The sequence below is a fragment of the Eptatretus burgeri genome, chromosome 1 (genome assembly GCF_056783735.1).
Source record: "Eptatretus burgeri isolate ZD-2024b chromosome 1, Ebu_testis_v1, whole genome shotgun sequence".
NCBI lineage: Eukaryota > Metazoa > Chordata > Myxini > Myxiniformes > Myxinidae > Eptatretus > Eptatretus burgeri.
The window spans coordinates 77855522-77870976 of NC_140961.1; the positions used below are offsets into that span (position 1 = coordinate 77855522).

General features: G+C 51.5%; 1 protein-coding gene across 15 annotated transcripts in view; it reads right to left on the reverse strand.

Annotated features, from left to right (window-relative positions):
- Positions 1-15455, reverse strand: part of PPP1R12A (protein phosphatase 1 regulatory subunit 12A) — a 269267-nt gene that overhangs the window by 124857 nt on the left and 128955 nt on the right. For all 15 annotated transcript variants that reach the window (XM_085889079.1, XM_085889132.1, XM_085889175.1 and 12 more), the window contains 2 exons: positions 3422-3534; positions 3061-3189 (listed from right to left, as the gene is read on the reverse strand). In XM_085889079.1, coding sequence (XP_085745205.1) covers positions 3061-3189; positions 3422-3534 — 242 coding nt within the window. The remainder of the gene's footprint in view (positions 1-3060; positions 3190-3421; positions 3535-15455) is intronic.

The following is a 15455-nucleotide window of genomic DNA, read 5'->3' on the forward strand; positions in this document are numbered from 1 at the left end:
GACGGAGGATGCCCAGCCAGCCACTGGCGTTGGAGGACAGCCTGGAAATGCGGCTTTCCCAGGAAAGATCATGGCAGATCGTGAGACCCAGAAGATTGAATGAAAGGCCTTCTTCAAGAGGATTGTTAAGAAAGTCAGTGGGAGGGTTCTCCAGAAGGTCCTTTTGGAGAGACAGAGTAAGCGTGTGAGATTTGTCAGGATTGAAAGAAGTGTTCCACGTGTTGGACCAGCTTGTGATTTTTATCCAGATCTGCAGAGAGTGAAGACGCTGCTGCTTGCCAATCTGATGGATGGCAGAGGGTGCAATCATCAGCAAACACATAAAGAGGATTTTCCCGAGAGTCGGAGAAATCATTGATGGAAACCAGGAAAAGAACAGGGCCAGGAACATTGCCTTGAGGAACTCCAGCAGCTTGGACAGGAAGCTAGGATGAGGTCAGGTCACGTATGGGATCATGCGCCAGAGCAGCGCGTTGCTGCGTCCACTTTCCACCTGTACTCCAGGGGCCTCCGTCGAGATGTCCCTGAGGCAGATGCTTGGTCCATCCCCATCTCCTCGAGATGCTGATGAACCTGCTGCAATCATAAGGCACAGGTTAGGCCCTTTGGCCTACTCCACTCATGAGGCTCCCTCGCTGAGAGAATCTGGTTAGCAGGATCAGCATCAGGAAAACGAGCCACATGTCCACACAGCCGCATCCGACACTCAAGGACGCATCTAACACAAGGTAACAAATCTCATTTGAGTCTCTCACAGCAACCACTCGTTGGACACAAAGTCCGACCAGCTATAGCCAAGGATTCTCTGAAGAGACCTGGGACCAAAGGAATTAAGTTGCCGTCTCAGATCCCTGGTCAGAGTCCAAGTCTCACATCCATAGGGCAAGACTGGAAGCACAAGGACCTGAAGACTCGGACTTTCGTCCTCCCGCACAGGTACTGGCAACATGACATCCCATGATCCAGTGAATCTATGACTCCACAAGCCTGACCCAGATGTCTGTTGACCTCTGGCTGACAGCCAGCAGAGACATGAACATCGCTGCCAAGGAAAGTGAATCTCTCCGTGATCTCAACAACCTTGCCACAAACAGGTACAGAGAAGAGAACAGCATCCAAGATGTCATTGAAAGCTTGGATTTTCGTTTTGACCTAAAAAAAACCCATAATCCCAGCAGCTCCGACTCCTCATTCAGCACCTCAAGAGCACCCAAAAGGATATCTGGAGTCTCCGCAAAGATGACTGCATCATTTGCGAAATCAAGGTCCGAGATCTTGACATTCCCAAATGATGCACTACAGCTTGATCTCTCTGACATCCTCCCTTGAATCCAGTCCACACAAGTGCTGGAAAGTGTGGGGGCCAGTACACACCCCTGACGAACTCCAGTAACAACTGGAAATAAGTCAGAGATGGTATCACCACATCACACAGCACTCTCAGTACAAGAATATAGTTCCAACAAAAGACTGATCAGTTTTGGTGGCACCCCATGAAGACCGAGAATCCTCCAGAGGGCATCCCGATGCACTGAATCGAATGCTTTACAGAGATCAACATAGGCTGCAAGCAGCCCTTGCCGAAACTCTCGTCTGCGTTCGGTGAGGACCCGAAGAGCAAGGGTACAGTAAATCATTAACCTCTTTGGTGTAAAGCCTGACTGCTCTGGACGCTGGTGCTCAAGCAGATGGTGGCGAACTTTATCAAGAATAATCAGAGCAAAGAACTTGCCCGGCACTGAGAGCAGCATCAACCCTCGGTAGTTGTTGCAGGCCTGGCAATCACCCATCCCTTTCCAGAGAGGGACAACAAGCCTCCTCTTCCAATCAGTTGGGATGATGTCTGTTCCATGCAGAGCACAGAACTGTGTGCAACGACATGAGTCCAGCATTTCTACCAACCTTGAGATGTTCGGAATGGATGCCACAGATCCCACGAGCTTTACCCCATTTCAACCGGCTCGCCGCAGTCTGTTTCCACAAACGAAGGTGGACTACAGTTGATTGGAGGGTCAGCAACAGGGATAGTAACACCCCTGACATCCAACTCGACAGCTGGTGAATAAGCCTGGAACAGCCGCTCAAAGTAACCGGCCCAGTGGGCCTTCACTTCAGACTCCTCTGTCAAGAGCCGACCACCCTCTGCTCTAACTGCAGTACACCGAGGGATGGGCTTGGATGAACGCAATGTGCAAATTCCCCTGTAAGCAGGACGAGAATCACTTGACCACAGGTGATGCTCTACCCCCTCATATTCCTCACACATCGGCCTTACACATCGAAATTACACCCAAGGAGTGACAAATTCTTTGTTTCACAATACATTTGTTGATCGGTGTTACGTCAATAATCATTGGAGTCAGCTTTATGGACACAGCGACAGCAACTCCTTGGGTATGGTAATCATCAGAGCGACCAGAGCAATAATAGGTTTAACCACCCGGCATGATCTCTCCGCAATTCGGTCTCCGAACCTCAGAGAGAGCTGCAATACCAATGTCGAAACGTTTGAGCTCAGATGATAACAGAGACAGGTGATCATCCTCTCTTTGCGATAGGACATTCCAGGCACCCACCCAAAGGGACCGCCTCAGGTTAACGCACGGAGACCGCCGTCTGGTGGAAGACACCGAAGCACCACCCGGACACACACCAACACAATCTGACCCGGGAAGGTTACCCCGTGGTCTTCAAAGATTGGGGATCCCAAAGGCTTTGCCCCATTCCCGTCATCCGATGAGCTGTCCTGCGGAGGGCACCTGCATAGGAGGTACTCCCACGGAGTGGGTTTTCAGATTTTTTTTTGCTTTTCGTACGTTTTGCAGAATTAAGGGTATTTCGGTGGCCGGGTTGCATATCCTGCCACCAACCTCCTAATAAAAAGTAACCCAACTGCAGGATGACGTCCGCAAACACACAGGATGAGAGAACTCCATTAAGGGCCACAAGTTGACTGCAACAGGAGAGGAAGTCTGCGAGGAAGTCATTGAACATGCCTATCGCAATAACATTTAAAGAAATAACATTTCCAGAATGTTTCAACCTAAACTGGAGGCATACCTGCGCCGATATGAAGGTTGCATCTGCCCAGTGCCTGTTGTGCCATCTCCTGTTGGGGCAAATATCGACTCTTTCCTTTCATCATCATATCGCCGTCGTAATGAGCCACCCAAATAGCCTGTTGTGTCGCTGCAAAAGCATCATGATCCACATGCAATCAACAAAACTGTGGTGATGCACAAATGCAAATCCATGCCATATGACATTGCAATGACCTTGCAATGGGACAGTTTATTGCACATACTAATGTACAAACAGCGGATAAAAGCTGCAGAAAGCAATGACCACCGTTTGAGACTAGAATATCACGAAAAACATATCAACTCAAACAATATTTTTGTCTTCTGTTCGACTTATCTACCGGTTCTCTTTCTCCTCAGTATCCGTTGAGCTCGTGCGGCGTGTGGTAATTGGCTTCCCATCACTTATGGTAGGAAGCACTCGTGCAAGACGTTTTTCAATGTCCTTTTCCAACTGTGAGCACAAAGGTAGACCAAAAAAAAAACACAAAAAAAAATCATACATTTAAAAACAAAGATGAAAATTGTGATTTTCATGAAAATATTACTGTCGTGGCCACGGATATTGGCACCCTTGAACTTTTGTCAAATAACGCAGCATTTCCAACAGAAAATTGTTGAAATTAAAAATCTTTTGGAATGAATCATGCTTGGTCCACCCCCATCTCCTCGAGATGCTGATGAACCTGCTGCAATCATGAGGCACAGGTTATATTAGGCCCTTTGGCCGACTCCACTCATGAGGCTCCCTCGCTGAGAGGATGCACTAAAACGTCGATGCACTAAAATCACGAATCACTGCTCACCTTCACTCTCTCATTCCTCTTCGCTTATTCAACACAGAAATCCTAAAATGGCCCGGACAATATTATTGGGCACCTTTTCGAAGTTGTTTGAAATAATTAGATTTCAAGCAGGTAAGGTGATTCGCCTTTACTTTGGAACTGAACTCACCTATGGTGAGTTGCAGGTGCCTGCAATATAAAAAAAATCACTCATTCAACCAGTTTGAATAGAGAAAAGGAGTCATTCTGCTGTTTTGTGTCACTGTGTACCGCAATGAGCATGGAGAAAAGAAAGAAAACCAGAGAATTGTGTGACGAGGTCAGACACAAGATTGTGGCCCAGCATGGACAATCTCAAGGTTACAAGTACATCGACGGAGACCTGGATGTTCCTGTGTCCACCTTACGCAATGTTATCAGGAAGTTAAGGCCCATGGCACTGTAGCCAACCTCTCTAGACGTGGCCGCAAGAGAAAACTTGATCAAAGATTGCAGCGAAGGATTCTTTGAATAGTGGAGAAAGCACCTCGATCAACTGCCACACAGATTCAAGCTGAACTTCAGACACAAGGTACGACAGTTTCAACTAAAACCATCCGTCACCAACTTCAAAAAGCACCCAGGAATGGTTCATCCTCCTGCCCGTAGTTCAATGAAGCTTGTGACGAGGCAGTTGGCCTGAAACAACTTGCCTTTGCCTCATGGAAAGCAAACCCAACTGATGTAATCTCAGTTCCTTCCATAAAGCTCGGAACAAGTGTGTGTCTATCCTCAGGAGAGCCAGAAAAAAAACATCTCTCTAATCTCAAGTCTGAATTCTCAAACCTCTCATCCCTCCTCCAAATCCTGGTGGTGTCTAATAAAATCTGTTTCTGGTGTATGTTCCCCCTCCATCCCCTCCTTTGCCTCAAATGGCCGCACTGCTGATACCGCACGTGAAAAGGCTGAATGCCAAAACTCAGTATTTGCATCGAAGGCTTGTGTCCAAAACCCATCGCTTTCTGTACCCACCTTACCCAGTCGCACCCAACTGTCCCTGGACTAAGGGGTCCTTTTCTTCTGACAAAGTGGAGAGCTTGCTGTCAAACCTTGCCTCAGATTCTGCAACCGGTCCAGACGGGATCAGCCCACGTGTCCTAAAAACATGTTCCTCTGCTCTTGCTCACCCTCGCTCTTTTCCATTCACCCTCTCATTTGCTCAAGGTCATCTGCCATCTGCTTGGAAATCAGCAAACATTACCGCCCTGCATAAAAAGTGCAAAAACAGTTCCCTGCAACTGTTGACCAATCAGCCTTCTCCCAATCATCAGCAAGATAATGGAAACAATCAACGCTTTAGACATTAAATCCAACCCCTTCTCAAATGGCTTGGCTTCCAATCATCAATTTGGATTCAAACCAGGCCACTCTACCTTGGATATGCTGCTTCTGCTCTCCCAACAATAGATGGAAGTGCTCAATGACAGACATGAAATCAGAGCCATAGCCCTCAACATATCACGTGCTTTTGACACGGTCTGGCACGCTGCCCTGCTCACCAAACTCTCTTCCTATGGTCTCCAAGGCCATCACCACTCATTGCTCACAGACATCTTCTCCTGTCGCAGGGAACGTGTGGCCCTAAATGGAGTTCACTCATCCCCTCTTTCTGTCCAGGCTGGAGTTCCTCAAGGTAGTGTTCTGGGCCCTGTTCTTTTACTGGTTTTCATCAAAGATATCTGACTCTCTGCAAAATCCTCTTTATCTCTTTGCTGATGACTCCACCCTCTGCCATACCATCTGTCATCCCTGAGACCGGCAAGCAGCAGCTTCTTCGCTCACTGCCGATCTGGGTAAAAACACAAACTGGGCCAACACATGGAACATGCCTTTCAATCCTGACAAATCTCACACTCTCACTATGTCTCTTCAAAATGACTGTTTGGAACCCCCCTCCACCCTCCCCCGTCCCCCAATCTACTTTCTCAACAATCCTCTGGAAGAACTCCTTTCTTTCAAGCTCCTGGGTCTCACTATCTGCCACAATCTTTCCTGGGAAAGCCACATTTCCAACCTGGCTTCCAAAGCCAGTCGCCGAATGGGAATCCTCCGTCGTGCAAAGTCCTTCCTCGGCCCACCTGAACTCCTGACCACATACAAAACTTTCGTCCGCAGCCTGATTGAGTGCTGCTCTCCCCTATGGGCTGGTGCTCCTACCTCTCACCTTTTATCGGCTTCACGGTGTGGAAACCAAGGCATTTAGGATCATTGGGATCTCCAGCGATGAGGCCGAGTCTTTGGGCCTGTCACTCTCTCACTGCAGGCAGGTCGGTGGTATTTCTGTCTTCTACCATCTCCTCTCCGGTCTCGTCACCCCCCACCACCCACTCTGTCTGCTATATGTCCCCACCATATTTCCACAGGGCACTCAAGGTCCGCCAACAACCCCCTTCTGGTGAAACGACCAAAATCACGAATCACTGCTCACCTTCACTCTCTCATTCCTCTTTTTTCCCCACCTTTGGAATAAACTCCCACTCTCTCTTCAATCCCATTCTTCCCCCCAGGCCTTCAAAACAGCTGTTCACCACCACCTATCTTCCCCTATCCAAAACCTCGATCTTTTCTACCCCCGTTAATCCACCCCAAACGCACCTCCTTCAAATTCCCTGCTTTCCTTCCTGAAAGTCCCTGTAATGTCCATCTTGTATACCCCGTGTTCCCCGCCCCATCCCTCTCCCTTCCACAGATCTCCTAATGTCTCTGTTCCCCACTGTTTTGTCCTTCCCTCTCCCGCCCCTCTTGTCTCATGACCCCCTTACTGTATGTTGAGTGTTAGCTCTCATACAAGCCTCGACAATATATACAAAAGAAAAAGAAAAACAAGAAAAAACCCAAGACTGTTCTGAAGTGGCCAGCAATGAGTCCAGATCTAAATCTCATTGAACACCTGTGGGGAGATCTGAAAACTGCAGGTGGGAGAAGGTACCCTTCAAATCTGAAAGAACTGGAGCAGTTTGAACAAGAAGAGTGGGCCAAAGTGCCAGTGGAGAGGTGTCGGAAGCTCATTCGTGGCTTTTGGAAGCCCTTGACTGCAGTTATTTTGTCCCAAGGCTGTGCTACCAAATATTAAGTCGAGGGTGTCAATAAATTGGTCAATGCCATTTCTTTTTATTTTCTGATTTTAAAAGGTTGTATTAAGTTCTGAATAAAAAAAAACAAAGGTTCTGCAATATTAACAGTGAAAAAGAATTGTGGAGACCAAATATTTGACAATTTGAACTTATTTTTAGAGAAATTTGCGAGTCATTTGAAAAAAGTGCAAGGGTGCCAATATTTTTGGCCACAACTAAAAGTTAAACAACATCATGTATACTTTCATTATGATAATTCAATTAAGAATGTACATATTAATTGGGGGCACACAGTAAGAATTAGATGACCAGCAGGTGGTATCTAATTTTGTCATCATTACTCCTTGCAAAATCGAAGATTTTTCAAGTATATTGATCGGTCAATTTTGTCGGTTAATTCTCGTTATATATATATATATATATATATATATATATATATATATATATATATATATATATATATATATATATATATATATATATATATATATATATATATATATATATGTATATATATATTGTTGTGGTTACCAAATTCGCAAACCACCATTCAGGTCCCTTTGGTGAGATATCTCGGTAAGTACATGTGTAGTTAGGCCCAAACCCGTTGTCTAGTGGGAATACATGTCATTCATGCGTGCTGCGACTCTTCAGGATAGCCGTTTTTCTTTAACTATCTTTATTTTGGACCAACCGCCATTGTTACCACCACCAGTCACAACATCAACCACCAACCACAACGCCGCTTCACCACAACCGCCACGACCTTCACGTCACACCTCGCAACCGTCGCATCGCCACCATTCTTGCGCCGCTTGTGGGTACCAGTGTTGGACTCGTGCAGGGCGCGCGCCGAACAGCGTGTACAAAACCACGGATTTTCTGCTTCAAAAACGGATCAAAAACGACACACGCCCACTTTTGTGCCGTCCAATCGGTGAGCGAGGGGCGATTTGGCCCCGCCCCCAGGGCGTTGGAGGGCGATCGATATATGCAAATTTATGGATCAAAAAGCATTCACGCCCACTTTTGCTCGGGCCAATGGGGAGCGAGGTGAAAGGTCGAAGGGAGGGGGTCAAAGCTGAGAGAGCGAAGCCACGGGGCTTATAAAAGCGACCGCGTTCGTCAGTCAAGTCGGAACAGAGAGTCAAGACTTCGCGGGCGGTGGAGTTGGCAAGAAGGAGCTGGTCGTCGTCGTGTGCGTTGGAGTCGGAGCGGAGGGGACGGAGCTGTGGAGAGGCGGCGAGGGCAGACGAGGGGGTGCTCGCGTCGTGCAGGGAGCTGCACCCCAGGGAGGCCAACAGCGCGACCTGGCCGAGGTGGAGACGCTCGTCGCGGGACTCGAGGCAGAATAGGAATCCTCTATACCCCGAGCATCAGCAACCCCCTCCTGTTTCCCCCCGCGCTGAGATAGTGCGACCAAGGGGGCCCCTTTCCCACCCCCTACCAGACACTGTCCGCGAGGCCCGCGGAGTTGAGGCACCATCGCCGCTCCGCGTCTCATCACCAGACGGGTAGGCCCGACCCGGTCTCAGGCCCGCCTCATCCTTGAGGGTATTCTTTTCCTTGGTTTTGGGTATGTGTTGTCGGCGCCGTCTGTGAAGTAAAATTGTATAAGTGTTGCCGTGTGCTCGCGTAATCGGTATTAGATCTGCATTGTCGCATTTGCTTTTTGTGTAAAATTGCATTGTGTTTGTTTTGCTTTTCTATGTGCTTTTGGTGGAATTGAATATGTGTGCTTTCCGTTCGTCGCGAATAAATGTGCTTTGTGTTGAACTGTTTCCCGCTTCGCTTCGTCATTTATTTCATTGAATCCTCATCTTGCTTCACGTAAAGGGTTGCTAGTGGGCTGAATACGCCCGATAATTAATCGAACCGTCGAGGCCGACGATAACACCGCTCGGTTATCCCGATAGTACGGAACGGGTCGCTTAAGTGGCCCGTGTCCGAAGTCGACCTGCGGCGAGGTGCGATCGCCCGGTCTACCCTCCGTGTGGGTACTTAGGTAGGTCGAATTTGGCGAGCAACCCTATCCCACGCGGGGGCTGATTGGCTCGATCGCGGTGAGACCGAAAGGTCCACCCGTGACTGGTTCCCGGCGTTAGTCCGAGAGGGTCACGACTGGATTGTCCGTCCGGTGGGCGACGTGCCGCGATTCGAGTTACGTGGCCGTCAGCACGCCGGCGGGCGCGAATCCGCAACACTGGTGTCAGGTCGTGCGATACAAATCCATCGCCCTCCTCGCGGCACTGGTATCGGAGAACAGGAAAACGGGCTCTCCTGTCTCCGGCTAAATTCACGGGAATCGGTCCAGGGGTGAGAGAAGCGACCCCCGATTCCCTCCAAATTACGAGCGATTCAAATTAACCCTTCACGAGAAGCAAGATGGCGTCTCAAGGCGAGCAGGAGCCGGGGGTATTAGAAATGGATGTAGAATGTGTAGAATCCATGGTCCAGGATGGAATCCCCGAGCAGGAAATGTTGATTGTGCAGGAACACGGACTCGCCCAACTGAACCCAGAGCCCGAAATAGGTGCGGCCGCGGTGTATGACACCTCCCCCCCCCCTCTCCACCAAAACCCTTCCCCAACCCCTGCCGAAACGGCTCACTCAAGCGCACCCGACAAAGCCCAGCTATTCACCATGCTGGCGAACATGAACGAAAAAATGGATGCATTCACAAACGAAATAAAACGCATGAAAACTAAAATGGAAACAAACATGAAGGAAGAAACGAAAGAGCTCCGGGGGGAGACGCAGAACATGGGCCGATGCCTGCAGGCGGGCATGAAGGCCGTGACCAGGGAACTCAAAATGGCGACTCCACGTGTGGGAGCAAACGAGCTGGAAGGGGGTACAACGGCTGACAGGCCCGCGGTGGAGGCGGGTAAAAAAATAATTCGGGGGGGCGTGTTGGGCGAGGGTCGTGACAGAGGAATCGACGGTGACCAAAGGGGAAAAATTAAATGGGGAGACCAAAACGTGTGAGACGAGACACGAGGTGACGACGACAGAAACTTATAAATGTATAGAGACACGGGAGACAGAAAAAATAGAGAGACAACACGATGAAGACGGGGTAAGTGACGCGCGCACACACACACACACGGAGGTAGTGGAGGACAATGGGGTGAGCTGGCGGACTGGGTAGAGACCCAGTGCGAGCACCTGGATGGCCTCCTCCAGGAACGAGGGGAGGGAGTATGCCCCCTTGAGGCGAGTCACGACCAGGTGAGTTCGGTCGTGCTTTGCGAGGTTGAGGGGACGAGTGCTGTGGACGGGTGCACGGAGAGCTTGGGGGGTATAGAGGCCCCGGAGACCCTTGTGGGGACACGAATCCCCAGTGTAGTTGTCCCTGTGTGTGTGTGGTGCAAGGTGTGAGTGCGTCCCCGTGTGTGGAAGCGACCCCGTGTGTGAGTGGTGTGGTGGCGATGGTGCCGGAGTACGTGCTTCCCAGCACGCCGTGTGTAAAAGAGGCACCGCGGGTGAGTGCCCCCGCGTGTGTGAGTGAGGGACGGTGTGTGGATGAGGCACCGTGTGTGGAAGAGGCCGTGTGTGTGAGTGAAACGGCCAGTATGAGTGAGGCACCGCGGGTGAGTTCCCCCGCGTGTGTGAGTGAGGCACCGCGGGTGAGTGCCCCCGCGTGTGTAAGTAGTATGGTTTGTGTGAGTAGTGAGGCACGCGTGAGTGAACGGCCGTATGCAAGGGAGACCGTGTGTGTGAGAGAGCGGTATGTGAGGGAGATGTCGGTTGGCATGCGGGAGCACGCAGCCGCGTCTCCCGGTGTGAATGTAATGGAGTGGAGTGTGAGCGTCGTAACACGCAGGTGTGCGTGGGTGGAATGGAGGCGACGACGGAGACATGAGAGGAAAGAAAGCCGAGTAGCGGCTGTAGTTGTTTCGAGGACCGTGCCGGGTTCACCCAGCAGTGAGCACGAGGTTCGTGCTGTGCAACGCACGAGACCGCCACGTGCTCGCTTGCGAGAGTGAAGTCCCGGTCCGGAAACGCCAGCGGTGGATTTGCCGATCCCGCGGACGGACAAAGTTTAGGCAGGATAACGGATTTGGACCGGACGGGTTCTCCACGCGATCGTGTGTGTTAAGCTCCAACGGGCAAAGCACATGTGTTCGCGTGGGGAACCCCTCGAGACGTGGGGCTTGTGTTTTTTTTATGCGCACGGTGACGTCATGGCTGCACGTGTGGTTGGAATCCGGCAGGAGGGGTATCCCGGCCGGATGGTACCGTCCAAGGAGGGACGAGGTACACGTGCAGCTGCATGACGTCACGGGCAGGTGCAAAGTGCGCGAGTTGCCGCGCTGGTGATGCGCATGAAAAAAAAAAAAAAAAGCCTCACTTTCGGGTGCACAGGATTCCTGGGCAAGGGGTGGAAGACCCCCTTACCTGGGCACAGGATGGAAACTAGTTAGGGGGAAGGGTTAGCTTAGCTAGACCGACTTCATGGGGCAGGGGTAAGTCCTCATGGAGTCCGTGGAATGGATTAGTTAGAGGGATTGTAGCCAGATTTAGGTTGGGAAATAAAATGGGATTACATTTGAGACAGTGACAGACTTGTGGATATGTAGAGGGGATGTAGCTTAGCTACGTAGTGTTAAAAGGAACGTGCTGTAGTGTAAGGGACGACGTGGGGGCACGAGTTAGTTAGGGGAAGTAGTTAGGAGGATGGCAGAGTTCAGTGGTGTGTGTGTTGAAGAGTTGGTGAGTGAAGTGGAAGCATGTGCTTGGTGAGTGAGTGAGGCCAGCGGGTCTGTGTGTATGGAGTGAATGGGGAATGCATGGTGCGATGAGTGATTGGGGGGAGGAGTGACTCCCGTCCAAGGGACCCCCGGGGTCAGAGTAAAGTGAGTTAGCTGGGTTAGTCAAATTGAAAAATGGAGGTCGTTTTGTTGTTGGTGGGAAAGTAGGCTCGAGACCCATTTGGAGGGGTGCAGGAGCCCTGTTGACGGGCTTGGGAGCGTGGCTGCGAAAGGTGAGTATCGCTAAGTGGGTACCCCGGGCACCAGGCTAGTCGGCCGCGGTAGGCCATGGGCCCATGGGGGGCCGGGATAGAGTAGTGGGCACGGGTGCGCCTGCTTGGTGCGGGGGCCCGGGGCGCCATTAGCCGCGTGGGCAGTGTTGTGGGCACGGGTGACCCTCGGAAAGGGGCCCGGGAAGCCAGCCTGCCACGTGTGCGTTTCAGGGGAGGTGCCATGGGGGGGCACTCCCCGGTGTTAGGGAGCTGGTAGGCTCGGAGGCAGTGTAGTGCCCGGGGGTGCCATAGCGGGAGAATCGGCAGAGGGTCGTGCCTGCCAAAGGGAGCCACGTGTCCTAGCCAGGAGACCGTGTGAGGGCACGGAGAGAAAATTGGGGGGCGAGGCCCGAAATTGTGAGGACACCAACACAGGCGACGGGAATCTGGGTTGTTAGAACCAATAGTTTAAGCGAGAGGCGCTTGTTGAAAGCCCCGGGGTAGTTTAACAGTTAAATGGTTAGGGTAGATTAGGAGATGTACCTCTCCGCACCATCCATCCCCTCGCTGTCGTTGTGGGCCGCTGGACCCACTTTGGTTATAGATCGCTGAACTCTGGGGAGGCCATTCTGAGGCTTCGTTGGGCCTCAACACAGGACGTTAGCTCTCCCTTATTCCCCTCCGGGAAGGGAACGTAGGGGTTGGGAGTAGGCTAGGTGACAGGATAGGTTAGCCGAACAAAGACGATAAAGGGGGTTAGGGGACGATTTATAGTGGGGGAGTAAAAATAAAAACAACAAAAAAATAAGTTGGGGCTAAATTGGGGTTTGACAAATTAAGGGAGTGGGTATGTACAGTGACAGGCAAAGACGATAGGTGGGAGGGAGACAGGGAGGTAGGTCCGAGCCCGCCCTCCAAGTGGCCAGCACCACCGCACTCCCTCCACCAACCTCCACTGAACGGCAAGAGCTGGCCAACTTCATCGGCTGGCCGTGTTTTGCTTCAAGGCGGAGGCCGGCCAACTTCGTCTGCAGCTGCTGTGCTGCAAGGCCTGTGCCGGCTGGATCGGCTGGATCGTCTGCAGCTGCTGTGCTGCAAGGCCTGTGCCGGCCAGTTCATCTGCTGGCTGTTTTTCTTCAAGGCCTGTGCCGGCCAGTTCATCTGCCGGCTGTGTTTGCCTGCAACGGCCCGGTTCTGCGGGCTGTGTTTGCCTGCAGCGGCCTTCTTCTGCGGGCTGTGTTTGCCTGCTCACCTTTGCCATGCCATGCCCACTGCCCATGTTCACCGGCCCCGTTCAATTTTTGCTTTGCCCCCCCCTGTTCATTTCCATGTGCGCCAGGATCCGCAAGGCAACAGTTTGCAAGCTGCAAGAACTGCCCTGTTGGCAGCTACAACACGGGCCTGCAGTGGCGGCCCGTGCACCATGTTGTGTCCATCCATCCATCCGTTGTGTTCATTGCGTGTGCCACTTGAGCTGGCACGGAGACTGCATTTGTGCAGCCCATGCACCGTTGTGGTTCACTGTGTTCAGTTCAAACCATTCATCCATCCATTCGTTGTGTTCATTGCGTGTGCCACTTGAGCTGGCACGGAGACTGCGTTTGTGCAGCCCATGCACCGTTGTGGTTCACTGCGTTCAGTTCAAAAGGGAAGGCCTTGGACTGCGTGTGAGCAGCCAGCCACGTTCCCTGTCACCTGCATTGTTTGAGCCAGAGACTGCATGCGGGCAGCCTGGCTCCCTGCTAACTGTTTTCTTTTGCAGAGTTCAGTGATCCTGGGCCATGGTTTAGTGTAAAATTTGTAAGTTAAGGTTAAGATGTACTGTAAATATGAGTGCGCCCCCGGCATGTCTGTCTAGCGCCGGCAATTTTATTCAAGTCGTCCGTGTGAGTGAGTTTGTTGAGGTAGTTACGCAGCCCTCAGGTTATTTATTTTGGGGACACGAATACCATGAATGTTGCACTCAGGGATCCGTAGGTAAAATGTACTAGGGGAAAACTACACATGATGGCACACGAAAATTTGACGACTCGGGACGAGTCTGTAAAAAGGGGAGGGGGTAGTGTTGTGGTTACCAAATTCGCAAACCACCATTCAGGTCCCTTCGGTGAGATATCTCGGTAAGTACATGTGTAGTTAGGCCCAAACCCGTTGTCTAGTGGGAATACATGTCATTCATGCGTGCTGCGACTTCAGGATAGCCGTTTTTCTTTAACTATCTTTATTTTGGACCAACCGCCATTGTTACCACCACCAGTCACAACATCAACCACCAACCACAACTCCGCTTCACCACAACCGCCACGACCTTCACGTCACACCTCGCAACCGTCGCATCGCCACCGTTCTTGCGCCGCTTGTGGGTACCAGTGTTGGACTCGTGCAGGGCGCGCGCCGAACAGCGTGTACAAAACCACGGATTTTCTGCTTCAAAAACGGATCAAAAACGACACACCCCCACTTTTGTGCCGTCCAATCGGTGAGCGAGGGGCGATTTGGCCCCGCCCCCAGGGCGTTGGAGGGCGATCGATATATGCAAATTTATGGATCAAAAAGCATTCACGCCCACTTTTGCTCGGGCCAATGGGGAGCGAGGTGAAAGGTCGAAGGGAGGGGGTCAAAGCTGAGAGAGCGAAGCCACGGGGCTTATAAAAGCGACCGCGTTCGTCAGTCAAGTCGGAACAGAGAGTCAAGACTTCGCGGGCGGTGGAGTTGGCAAGAAGGAGCTGGTCGTCGTCGTGTGCGTTGGAGTCGGAGCGGAGGGGACGGAGCTGTGGAGAGGCGGCGAGGGCAGACGAGGGGGTGCTCGCGTCGTGCAGGGAGTTGCACCCCAGGGAGGCCGACAGCGCGACCTGGCCGAGGTGGAGACGCTCGTCGCGGGACTCGAGGCAGAATAGGAATCTCTATACCCCGAGCATCAGCAACCCCCTCCTGTTTCCCCCCGTGCTGAGATAGTGCGACCAAGGGGGGCCCCTTTCCCACCCCCTACCAGACACTGTCCGCGAGGCCCGCGGAGTTGAGGCACCATCGCCGCTCCGCGTCTCATCACCAGACGGGTAGGCCCGACCCGGTCTCAGGCCCGCCTCATCCTTGAGGGTATTCTTTTCCTTGGTTTTGGGTATGTGTTGTCGGCGCCGTCTGTGAAGTAAAATTGTATAAGTGTTGCCGTGTGCTCGCGTAATCGGTATTAGATCTGCATTGTCGCATTTGCTTTTTGTGTAAAATTGCATTGTGTTTGTTTTTCTTTTCTTTGTGCTTTTGGTGGAATTGAATATGTGTGCTTTCCGTTCGTCGCGAATAAATGTGCTTTGTGTTGAACTGTTTCCCGCTTCGCTTCGTCATTTCTTTCATTGAATCCTCATCTTGCTTCACGTAAAGGGTTGGTAGTGGGCTGAATACGCCCGATAATTAATCGAACCGTCGAGGCCGACGATAACACCGCTCGGTTATCCCGATAGTACGGAACGGGTCGCTTAAGTGGCCCGTGTCCGAAGTCGACCTGCGGCGAGGT